A 13,064-nucleotide genomic window follows, 5' to 3' on the forward strand; every position below is an offset into this window, starting at 1 on the left:
AAAAAAAAACGCGGTCAAGATACCGGAGTTCATAAATTTTCTTCAGCTTCGGATGAGTTCAAAGAATTACCATGTAAGAAAGCCTTACAGAAGGAATTTATCTGATTATGGCGGTAATAATTACCCAGCTGTTTATTGCAGATAGAGAAATAATTCATGCAGGCAATAGGCCGTGCTTGCGGTGACACTCCGCATTTAGTAAATATGCAAACCGTTCACTTCTAATTAAGCGAGCGAGAGGATGCCCTTATTAAACGGAGAAACTAAAAGTGCCGTCCTGACAAGTGATGAATTGTTACATCGCGCAAACTCTTGCCACGGAATTATTGGCATGAACTTGGGGTTTAACTTCATTAAGAGATCTTATGGGAGAGTTAAATGAGGATGGACAGCGTAACAAGGCCGCGCTGACAGCCAATAATATGTTCCAGTTTAATGAAACTGCACCAAAATTCCACGTGGAGGGTAATGAATCTAAGTCCTAAGAAGGTGGATCTGGTGGGCCACAAAGGAAGAGGTGTCTACAGGAAAGAAGGTGCAGACACCATTAGTACCAGAGGTTTGATATATGGATGATATGGATTATGGTGGGATAAGACTATCCAACTAGAGTGCCAGATGATCCTCCAGTGGACCAGACCATGACCCAATCATGGCTCCCAAAGGTCCAGCAGAAGACATGTCTTGAGGTTACTTTGGAGCCTATCAGTCCATTTCTTATGGGATGTCTTTGTGTCACGATAGGAATGGGGAAGTACCAAGCACATGGGGAAAGGAAAGAGAAGGGAAACCCTGTGTCTAGGGAAGAGAAGATGGTGACCCCTGATCAATCCTACTACTGGTCCCTCACCACCCTAGATGGGTTCCGCACCTATGCGCCGAGCCGGATACCTGACCCTAGGTATCCCTAATGCTGGACCCTAAATAGGGAACAAATAGGATGAGCTCTTCGTCAACCCCACTGAACACTAAAGAAGACACAAGGAGGACACAGAGGGGGAAAATGCATGAACTACTTATCATTAGATGATTCAGGTAGAAATTCAGCAAAGCTTCAGCAACAAAACCACAGATGAGTACAAACCACCTACTTCCAACCAAGGCTTGAAGGAACTGAAAAATATCACCAGCACTAGTCCAATGAAAGAAAGAGTATTTAAGCACCAAGAGAATACTGATGATCTGCAGCTGGGTGGAAGTTGAGCTCGTGCTGGGTCCAAAAGGGGGAGAGATGAATCCAGCAGGAAGATACCTATACATATAAATATTGACAGCAGCAATAATGGAAAGTCAGGGAGCATTCTGCGCAACCAAATAATGTGACCTTCTATGGCCAGAAACCACATGACTGTCTGTCACCCATGACATACCCGAGACAATGATTCACAAATACCACCTAGTGGACCTTATGGATGATTTGCTTTGAGTGGACCCAAAAGAATTTGTCTTAGGCCTATATAAGGAAGGTTCCTTACTCTTAAGCCGACCAAACACATTTGATGGCTGTCAGTCGAACAATCCTTCAGCCGATCATTCAGCCAACAGCCTTCTCTACTGGCTCACATACAAAGTAGTGCTATTTGGCCGAGAGCTCCAGTATTCTCTATGGGAAAGGCATCGACCAACAAAGCAATGCAATTGGCAGTCCAACTATCAGACATGCGTGATCGACATCTCTCCCGACCATCAGTTGGCCGGCTCCCCATACACACTAGACCATTGGCTGAGCCTATCTATATCGGCGGGTTCAGCCCACATTAGTCTGTGGTGTATCAGGGCCTTTAAATTCAGTAAGCAGGTAAGGACTCTCCTACAGGGAACCCCATGACAGATATCCTGGGAGTATTGTTAGCAAAGGTTGGTGAGTAGATAGGCGGCAATCATCATCACAAGTCAGGTTGGTATCAAATGGAACAAACACACCACATGAACAACATAAAAAATCTTTATAGCTCAGGTGCAGAGTGTTGAGAAGAAGCTCTTTAAAATAAATGTGTCATCAAGTTTTTGGGTTACATTTTTTTTTCTGGGGCAATTTTTTTTCCTATCAAGATTTTTTATTAAAAAAGAAAGTTATTAATCTTGGAGCTTATAGAACGATACTTCCTATCCTTTCAAGAAGTGGTTTCAGCATTTTCATTATCATCAGAGGCAGGATTATAATGACAGGTAATACCACTATACACAGCTGATAACACAGGATCCACCATTCACAATTGTTGATGTCACAGCTCACCCGTACATACTGGACACCAGACCCCAATGATCACAATGGGGTCTGTTGAGTTTCCACTTTGTCGTCCTATACTTTACCAGAAAACATTGTGCTGTGGTACAGAGGCTGAGAACGCAATTGTTAAAGTTGTCTATGGGACGGCTAGAGTTACAATAGATGACTACAGCTCTCTGCTATGTTCAACAATCCCATAGACAATGAATGAAGCGGTGCAGCGCATGCGCGGCCATTACTCCATTCAAAGGAGACTCCAAAGCCTCATTCTTGGGAATGTTTTAAAGTCATTATGGTGTAACAAGGAGATTTTTGCAAGTCCCGCCAACTGTCATGGCAGCAACATGTCCTGTGGAAACTACAGATTCTGACACTCTGCCTGACTATTTCTCTGATGTTTGCAGGCGTTGACCCACAGACTTAGGCAGGCTAGCAAGAGTGAATCCCTGCTGGGCTGCTTGTTCATCTCTTTGATCACATGCTATGGAGGAGCCAGTCACATTCGCTCCCCTGCTACATATGCTGGCTTGACTATTCCATTAATGTCAGCTATCGCTTACCTATACTGGTCTAGTGAGGTGTTGTGATCCAGACTAAGGCTATGTGCGCACGTGTGCGCTCTGCACCGCACCTAAAAGGTGTGCTTCAGAGCGCAGCTGAAAAGCTCCGTTCTGAAGTGCATGGTGCCGGCAGAGAACGTGCGCTCTGCATGCTGCCTCTCCCTATAGACAGCATGCAAACCGCACGGAAGAAGTGACATGTCACTTCTTAGAACGCAGCGATTCGGGCAGCAGCCGAATCGCTGCGTTCTAATATGCCATGTGCGCACGGCTCCTGCACAATCTCCATAGACTGTGCAGAAGACGCAGGACGCATGCAGTTACGCTGCGGTGCAGAACGCAGCGTAACTGCATGCAATACGCACACGTGCGCACATACCCTTACTGGTGATTGTTATGCATTATTGCTGTGAGTGGTTGTGGTGTTAATCCTTGTTGACTTTTTGTTGCTGCCTTTCTGCTCTTGCTTTTCTTAGTCTCTTACTGTTTATTCCTGAGTTTGCAGTGTGTCTGAGTTTTGGTTTTCCTCTGTCTGTCTTTATCTGTGTTTCCATTACACTACTGCCCCTTTCTTCCCTGAGGGGGAAGGTTACAGATTAGATCTAGTCAGTAGAATAGTGAGGCATGGGACTTCAGCATCTTCACCTTCAGGGGTAATCCAGAGGTCAGGAATAGCCTAACATTAGGGACAGTATAGGAGTCCACTTTCCCTTGCTATCCTGCAGTCACATCGTGACAACTGGTGAGGCCCACAGCGATCAGCATATCACCTATATCTACCATGTAGAAATCTAAATGCTTGCTCATCTTTTTGATCACATGCTATGGCAGAGCCAGTCACATTCACTCCCCTTCTATATATGCTGGCTGGACTATTCCATTAATGCCAGCTATAGCCTACCTATATTGGTCTAGTGAGGTGTTGTGATCCAGACTTACTGGTGGTTGTTGTGCATTATTGCTGTGAGCGGTTGTGGTGTTAATCCTTGTTGACTTTTTGTTGCTGCCTTTCTGCTCTTGCTTTTCTTAGTCTCTTCCTGATTATTCCTGAGTTTGCAGTGTGTCAGGAGATTTGGTTTTCCTCTGTCTGTCTTAATCTGTGTTTCCATTACACTACTGCCCCTTTCTTCCCTGAGGGGGAAGGTTACAGATTAGATCTAGTCAGTAGAATAGTGAGGCATGGGACTTCAGCATCTTCACCTTCAGGGGTAATCCAGAGGTCAGGAATAGCCTAATGTGAGGGACAGTATAGTAGTCCACTTTCCCTCGCTATCCTGCAGTCACATCATGACAAATGGTGAGACCCACAGTGATTACCATGATATCACCTACTGTATATCTACCATATAGAAATCCAAATGCTTGTTCATCTCTTTGATTACATGCTATGGCAGAGCCAGTCACATTCGCTCCCCTCCTATATATGCTGACTGGACTATTCCATTAATGCCAGCTATAGCTTACCTGTACTGGTCTAGTGAGGTGTTGTGATCCAGACTTACTGGTGGTTGTTGTGCATTATTGCTTTGAGCGGTTGTGGTGTTAATCCTTGTTGACTTTTTGTTGCTGCCTTTCTGCTCTTGCTTTTCTTAGGCGGGCTTTGCACGTTGCGACATCGCAAGCCGATGCTGCGATGTCGCACACGATAGTCCCCGCCCCGTCGCAGGTACGATATCTTGTGATAGCTGGCGTAACGAAAATTATCGCTACACCAGCTTCAAATGCACTCACCCGCCCTGCGACCGTCGCTCTAGCCGGTGACCGGCCTCCTTCCTAAGGGGGCGGGTCGTGCGGCGTCAGAGCGACGTCACACGGCAGGCGGCCAATAGGGGCGGAGATGAGCAGGATGTAAACATCCCGCCCACCTCCTTCCTTCTCATTGCAGCCGGGAGGCAGGTAGGAGATGTTCCTTGCTCCTGCGGCTTCATACACAGCGATGTGTGCTGCCACAGGAACGAGGAACTACATCGTACCTGTCTCTGCACCGGCATTATGGAAACGTCGGAGAATACACCGATGATACGATAAGGACGCTTTTGCGCTCGTTAATCGTATCATCTAGGATTTACACACTACGATGTCAAAAGTGACGCCGGATGTGTGTCACTTTCGATTTGACCCCACTGACATCGCACGTGCGATGTTGCAACGTGCAAAGCCGCCCTTAGTCTCTAAAGGCCCTGTCACACACAGAGATAAATCTTTGGCAGATCTGTGGTTGCAGTGAAATCATGGACATATTGTTCCATTTGTACACAGCCACAAACCTGGCACTGATTGTCCACAATTTCACTGCAACCACAGATCTGCCGCAGCTTTATCTCTGTGTGTGACAGGGCCTTTACTGTTTATTCCTGAGTTTGCAGTGTGTCTCAGTTTTGGTTTTCCCCTGTCTGTCTTAATCTGTGTTTTCATTACACTACTGCCCCTTTCTTCCCTGGGGGGAGGGAAGGTTACAGATTAGATCTAGTCAGGAGAATAGTGAAGCATGGGACTCCAGCGTCTCCACCTTTAGGTGTAATCTGGAGGTCAGGGATAGCCTAACATGAGGGACAGTATAGGAGTCCACTTTTCTTCGCTATCCTGCAGTCATATTGTGACAAATAGTGAGGCCCACAGCGATCAGCATGCTATCACCTATACCTACCCTGTAGAAATCCGAATGCTACGGTAATATCGCCGGCGCATTTTTAGACTGCTCAAAACGTAGCTGCCATTATGAAAAGTGTCTAGTGAGACAAGATCTGTTCTCTTTGGCTGAAATCAGATCTAAAAAAAAAAGTGCAACTTCCGCAAGCGTACGCCCTGGTGTTAAGACAAAACCGGGCATTGATACGGTTGTGGATTGCTTCATGTCTATTTTTATAAGATCTCACGTCACCGCGAGGCTGATCTCACATTCCGCGCACACGTTGGCAAATGCTACCAGTTTACCAGTCCTGATAGCACTTGTCAAAATGGTGTATTTTGTAACAGGAACGAGAAGTAAATAATTCAACCTATCAATATTTCAGACGGAGGAAGGAAGAAAGGATTTTGGAATTGGATTTTATAATGAATAGTGTTGTAATTTGTAAACAAGGCCACATGCTGGCCCACGTCTGGGGAGAATGCAGATCGCAGGGAAATACAAATGCACCGAGAAAAGAAGATTTCCGCTCCCGTACAAACAATATACACATCTGATACCTTTAGTTATTCGCTATCGGAGAAGTCTGTCCTGTGGATTCATCATTTAAATTTGACCTTCACCAAATCATTTACATCCTGGGAGTATACGGTGCGGATGATCAGGATACGGCGCATCAAAAATATGCAAATGCTCGAAATGACAATTACATATTCTGGAAACAGAAGCCAAAAAATAGCTGCAATGCATTAATCCAAATACCTTTCTTGTTTTTTTTTGTTTGTTGTTATTGTAGATGGCGGCTGTACTGATATTTTGCTTGTATGTTACTCTCTGTATGGGACACAATGTAAATGATACATTAAAGGTAAAGATACTTTGAATTGATGCGCAGGACCAGAACTGGTGGCCACCTTGGTACTCTGTGACCGACCGGCAGGGGACCTGCGAACCACCTTTTCCCCGACAATATACGTGTGTTGCCCAGTGTTATGGGGTACTCGGTCCCGGGTGGTATAACTGGGGAAAATGTTACTTTGGTGGTCGTTGCCCGATTCCGTGCTCTGGTTGCTTTTATAAAAAGGGGGGATTTATACACGGGATTGTTGAATACAGTTCACATGTGACGCCACTTGACTTGTTGCGGCTATGTGGATAGAGCCGCCGCTGCACAGTTCTCACTACTGGGGCTGGTGTTGGTGGCAGCCTGGATGTTAAGCCCTCCGCAAGCAGGGTCAGGCCCCAGAGGATAGGTGATGCAGGTGGGTGCAGAAAGAAGACAGGCCACACAAGGGGTTGCAGTGTAACTGATTCCTTTACTCACAGTCAGATGGTAACTGGTCACCCGTGAAAGGCTGGTCTTAACCGCCGGTCCCCTTTGTTCCAGTGCCAGTTTAGTGACCTGGTGGCTTGTTTCCCCTGCACCTGTCTTTGGATGGTGGGTTCCCGTGGCTTGGAGCGGCTGGGGGTCCCCTCCTGGTTGTCTTCTACAGCAGTCCATATGACAGTAGCGTGAACCCTGTGGGGTTGAAGTCTCTGGTCCTGTCCCCGATTCTCCCGTAACTACTGTGTTCCGAACTTCACAGTCAGTGAGGTCCTTGATGGTCCGCTCACTGTGCAGATTTTATCAGGTCTGCCTGGAGCTTTTGCCTGACCTAGGATTCTGTACCCTGTTGGTGCATAGTTCCGTGAGTACTCCACCGACAACCAACCGCCTGGACCCTCAGATCATTGTTACACTCTTTATAGTCCTGCCTCTCTCTTTCACTGTCACCGACACACTAGTGCCTCGCACACTGTCTGTCCACTGTCTGCCCCTCCCACCTGGTTGTCTAGCGGACTGGAGTGGATCCACCTCTAGGCGGCCATCCATTGGTCTGACCCTAGCCTGGTACCATACTATGGGGGATTTGGGGAATAACAGGGATTATCTGGAGTGTTTGGTTGTTACCGGCACTGGTCTTCTGGGTCCCTAGGGGGTAGGCCCTGCATCCTGGTGGGGATGCAGTACCTTGTAGCTCCCTGATGACTTCAGGGGCGCTACATACATGGTTCTTTTTAATTAGTCAGCCTTACATATACGTCAAGCCATAATGAAGACATCACACAGTACCATTTGGTCAAAAGAAGAGCTGCAGATGCAGTCAGGTAGGAAACGTTTCGCAGGACTCTTATCCGGCACCTGACGTGACCACTGGAGCAAGTCCTCCAAATCAAATTGCACCGACTCTAGTTAAAGAGATTGTCCAGGATTATTTCAACTTTTTCCTAAGGCTTCAAAAGACAATAAAAAGGATCTGTAGTTAAAGGGAATTGGTCAGTCCTCTCTGCCCTCCAACTGAGCAGCATTTACACCTTTATGCCGAAATTTCTGCTTAACCAGTTCTGTATAACGTATAGAGGAAGAGGGAGGAGCTAGAGGCAGAGGTGAGGAGCAAAAGACAGAGGGAGGAGCAAGAGGCAGAGGGGAGGAGCAAAGGCAGAAGGAGGAGCAATAGGCAGAGGGAGGAGCTAGAGGCAGAGGAGAGGAGCTAGAGGCAGAGGAGAGGAGCTAGAGGCAGAGGAGAGGAGCTAGAGAGGCAGAGGGAGGAGCTAGAGGCAGAGAGAGGAGCAAGAGGCATAGAGAAGCTAGAGGAAGAGGGAGGAGCAAGAGGCATAGAGAAGCTAGAGGAAGAGGTGAGGGGCAAGAGGCAGAGGGAGGAGCAAGAGGCAGAGGGGAGGAGCAAAGGCAGAAGGAGGAGCAATAGGCAGAGGGAGGAGCTAGATGCAGAGGGGGGATCAAGCGGCAGAGGGAGGATCAAGAGGCAGAGGAGAGGAGCAAGAGGCATAGAGAGGCTAGAGGCAGAGGGAGGAGCAAGAGGCAGAGGAGAGGAGCAAGAGGCAGAGGGAGGAGCTACAGGCAGAGGGAGGAGCTAGATACAGAGCTCCTCCCTCTTCTATCTACATAGAATCTTATCAGTACCAACCGCCATCTCCTATTCTCAGTAAAGGGAAATACAAATTTTACCTCAGAATTGAGACTATTGATAATGACTGATCAATTCTGGCAGAGAAAGAAGCAGATTTCTCTGATAAGATATGTGACAAAGTTGCTTATTTTCATGTGTACTATTGAAAATTCAAATGACGATTACACTTTAAGCACTAAATAAAAATCACAATGGCCCCGATTTAGCACAGCGTTTATGCACTTTGAAAAGTCGCAAAACGTTTTTGTGCATTGCCAGTTTTGGGCAGATTTGTCAAAATAGGCGGAGATGGGGAGGAGTCAGTGGGGGCAGGGTGTTGCTGCGCCTGTCTGTGAAATTCACCAAAAGTTGCCGCCAGAACTGTTTCTCCACTTTTTCTCTGACAGAGGTGCAGCAAGGTAGATTATAAGATGTGCCGAATTCATTAAGTGGTGTGCACCTCTTAATGAAATTGACGTATTTTATTTAAGCATGCTCTTAGTTAAAGGGATTATCTGGCAATATTTATTTATTTTTTTAAATAGGAGTAGAAGAACTAATGGATACGTAGTTGGTAACTCAGGGATGCGTAATCAATCTAAAAGTCCTTTACAACCTCTAACAGACAAAAAAGGCAAATCTGCACATAGTCTTTTTTTTTTTTTAAAAAAAAAGTACATCTACTACTTTAGCTTAGGTATGCAGCGCCTATGATAACCTATGTGTCTCCATGGTTACAGACTACAAACAAACCCACTGTAGTCTGATCTTGCATTCTGCCCTCCTTTCCCTACAAGTATACTTTTTGCTAACCTACCGTATGCAGATAACAAAGGCGACGTGTGTCCGGTCGTGACGTGACCTGCGCAGAATCGAGTACAATACTGACCATAGAATCCTCACTGTTATGCATTAGTTTTATATCCTTACCTTACAAAGGTATTTTTCATGGCAACGCCTTCCAGATATTTCTTCAGTGCGTAGTAATTGTGGACATATTTCCGGGTGTAATATCCGCGCCATCTTTTTTGAATCTTAACAAAAAAAATGAGATTGAAATTAAATTCCCAAAAAATTCTTTGTACTTTTTTCTTGTTTTGCTTTGTAGGTGAGAATATTTTCATTGCATTTTCTCAGAACGTTGCGTTACTTTTGTCTGACTTACTATACACTACATTACTGTCAGGCATTACAATAAAACCACCACCAAGTGAAATGAATAATAATGGCGCCTCTTCGGGGTGGGGTGTATTAGGCAGTAGGTGAACAGTCAGCTCTTGAAGTTGATGTTTCGAAAGCAGAAAAAAATGGGCAAATTTAAGGATCGAACCAAATTCTAATGACTAGACAAGTGGGTCTGAGCATTTCCAAAACAGCGAACCTTGTGGGGTGTTTACGGTAAAGTGGTTAGTGCCCACCAAAATCAGTCCAAGCAAGGACAACCAGTGAGCGTGTCATAGGGTCATGGGTGCCCAAGGTTCATCGACCTGTGTGTATTGAAGGCTGGCTATGTGGTCCAATTTCACAGAAGAAAAACAGAAGCCAAAATTGCTGAAAACTAATAAATGGTTATTTCCATATTATTGTTATTCCCTATCTCTAGAACATAGTGAATAACTTACTGATTCATAGGCACTTAATTGCTCAGTGATCCCAAAACCAGGATTCTGGAACATAGAACTAGGCAGTGCAGATCTTGAAGAGAGTGGAGGTGAATGTACTTGACCACCATTCCATTCATTGTCCATGGGACAGTCAGAAAAATTTGACCACAGCACTAGAGATGAGCGAGTACCATAATATTCGAACTCGATATACTTTATATAAAAAGTACTTTGTAATTCTCGTGTATTCGCTCGTTGGAGCCTCGTTCCTAGTGATTGCTCTGCATTATTTTGGAGCTACTTAACTGGAACGCCGCCAGTGATAGTTCCTGTGTTGCAGCAGTTGTTGTTGGCTGCTGTAAGTGACTGTCTTGATCTTGTCCAGCTAACTCATTTTTAGTACCCTCCTCCACCTGTTTCCCCAACCCTGACTTGACTCCCTGACTCCCAGCTTGTATCCTGACCTCGGCTCCGCTCTCTCCCTTTGTACCTGATGTGTCTTCCTGGTTTCCTGGCTTTTTCAGTGTGCAACTGTTTGCATTTATAGTTATTATGTTTTTTCAGTTAGCACCTGTTCACATGTGTTGGATGTGCGGGTCAGTTTTTTGATATTTCTAGTAAGCCAAGGATATACAGTTAGATCCAGAAATATTTGGACAGTGACACAAGTTTTGTTATTTTAGCTGTTTACAAAAACAAGTTCAGAAATACAATTATATATATAATATGGGCTGAAAGTGCACACTCCCAGCTGCAATATGAGAGTTTTCACATCCAAATCGGAGAAAGGGTTTAGGAATCCTAGCTCTGTAATGCATAGCCTCCTCTTTTTAACGGGACCAAAAGTAATTGGACAAGGGACTCTAAGGGCTGCAATTAACTCTGAAGGCGTCTCCCTCGTTAACCTGTAATCAATGAAGTAGTTAAAAGGTCTGGGGTTGATTACAGGTGTGTGGTTTTGCATTTGGAAGCTGTTGCTGTGACCAGACAACATGCGGTCTAAGGAACTCTCAATTGAGGTGAAGCAGAACATCCTGAGGCTGAAAAAAAAGAAAAAATCCATCAGATAGATAGCAGACATGCTTGGAGTAGCACAATCAACAGTCGGGTACATTCTGAGAAAAAAGGAATTGACTGGTGAGCTTGGGAACTCAAAAAGGCCTGGGCGTCCACGGATGACAACAGTGGTGGATGATCGCCGCATACTTTCTTTGGTGAAGAAGAACCCGTTCACAACATCAACTGAAGTCCAGAACACTCTCAGTGAAGTAGGTGTATCTGTCTCTAAGTCAACAGTAAAGAGAAGACTCCATGAAAGTAAATACAAAGGGTTCACATCTAGATGCAAACCATTCATCAATTCCAAAAATAGACAGGCCAGAGTTAAATTTGCTGAAAAACACCTCATGAAGCCAGCTCAGTTCTGGAAAAGTATTCTATGGACAGATGAGACAAAGATCAACCTGTACCAGAATGATGGGAAGAAAAAAGTTTGGAGAAGAAAGGGAACGGCACATGATCCAAGGCACAGCACATCCTCTGTAAAACATGGTGGAGGCAATGTGATGGCATGGGCATGCATGGCTTTCAATGGCACTGGGTCACTTGTGTTTATTGATGACATAACAGCAGACAAGAGTAGCCGGATGAATTCTGAAGTGTACCGGGATATACTTTCAGCCCAGATTCAGCCAAATGCCACAAAGTTGATCGGACGGCGCTTCATAGTACAGATGGACAATGACCCCAAGCATACAGCCAAAGCTACCCAGGAGTTCATGAGTGCAAAAAAGTGGAACATTCTGCAATGGCCAAGTCAATCACCAGATCTTAACCCAATTGAGCATGCATTTCACTTGCTCAAATCCAGACTTAAGACGGAAAGACCCACAAACAAGCAAGACCTGAAGGCTGCGGCTGTAAAGGCCTGGCAAAGCATTAAGAAGGAGGAAACCCAGCGTTTGGTGATGTCCATGGGTTCCAGACTTAAGGCAGTGATTGCCTCCAAAGGATTCGCAACAAAATATTGAAAATAAAAATATTTTGTTTGGGTTTGGTTTATTTGTCCAATTACTTTTGACCTCCTAAAATGTGGAGTGTTTGTAAAGAAATGTGTACAATTCCTACAATTTCTATCAGATATTTTTGTTCAAACCTTCAAATTAAACGTTACAATCTGCACTTGAATTCTGTTGTAGAGGTTTCATTTCAAATCCAATGTGGTGGCATGCAGAGCCCAACTCGCGAAAATTGTGTCACTGTCCAAATATTTCTGGACCTAACTGTACCTTGTCGTTTGGTGTCCGGGCTTACTTAACCCAGATAGTGGCATTTAAGTTAGGTTCCCGGAATACAGAGATATACCTTGTCGTTTGGTCTCCGGGCTTACATGCATTGGCCAATACATAAACTAAATATCTCTCTTTTGCAGTAATGCAGTGCCATATTTTCCCTAGTACATTTTTGGCTTTTTCAGTGTGCAACTGTTTGCATTTATAGTTCCTGGTTTCCAGACCCCCGACTTGTATCCTGACCTCGGCTCTGCTCTCTCTCTCTCTCTTTGTATGAGACGTGTCTTCCTGGCTTCCAGACTCCCAGCCTGTACACTGACCTTGGCTCTGCTCTCTCTCTTTGTACCGGATGTGTCTTCCTGGCTTCCAGACCCCCGGCTTGTATTCTGACCTCGGCTCCACTCTCTCCCTTGTAACTGATGTGAATTCCCAGCTCCTGACCTTTGACTTGTTTGACTACTCCTCCACTAGTGTATCTAGCGACATCTAGTGTTCAAACATCATACTTCTCCTCCACTAGTGTATCTAGTGACACCTAGGGTAAGAGCATCACAGCAACTGTCTCCTATTTGTTACATGTTTCATGTTCAGTTTGCACCTGTTCACATTAAAAAAGTAGGATGTTCCATCTGTCTTTTTCTTAGATTAAATTAGGATGACATAGTGTTACAACCCCTTCCCCCTTCCAATTATGTAAACACAAATGAACTTAAACTGACAAGCAAGCAAAGTTGTAATAAAACCCAACAACATGATCAATGTAACCAGCACTTTGTGCTGGAAAAAGTCCGATGTCTTTACT

General features: G+C 45.0%; 1 protein-coding gene across 1 annotated transcript in view; it reads right to left on the bottom strand.

Moving 5' to 3' along the window:
* Positions 1-13,064, bottom strand: part of SPATA17 (spermatogenesis associated 17) — a 272,661-nt gene that overhangs the window by 194,500 nt on the left and 65,097 nt on the right. Inside the window, exon 5 of the mRNA XM_075337985.1 lies at positions 9,298-9,401. Within this exon, the coding sequence (XP_075194100.1) occupies positions 9,298-9,401 (104 nt within the window). The remainder of the gene's footprint in view (positions 1-9,297; positions 9,402-13,064) is intronic.

Source organism: Anomaloglossus baeobatrachus, chromosome 3, assembly GCF_048569485.1.
Source record: "Anomaloglossus baeobatrachus isolate aAnoBae1 chromosome 3, aAnoBae1.hap1, whole genome shotgun sequence".
NCBI lineage: Eukaryota > Metazoa > Chordata > Amphibia > Anura > Aromobatidae > Anomaloglossus > Anomaloglossus baeobatrachus.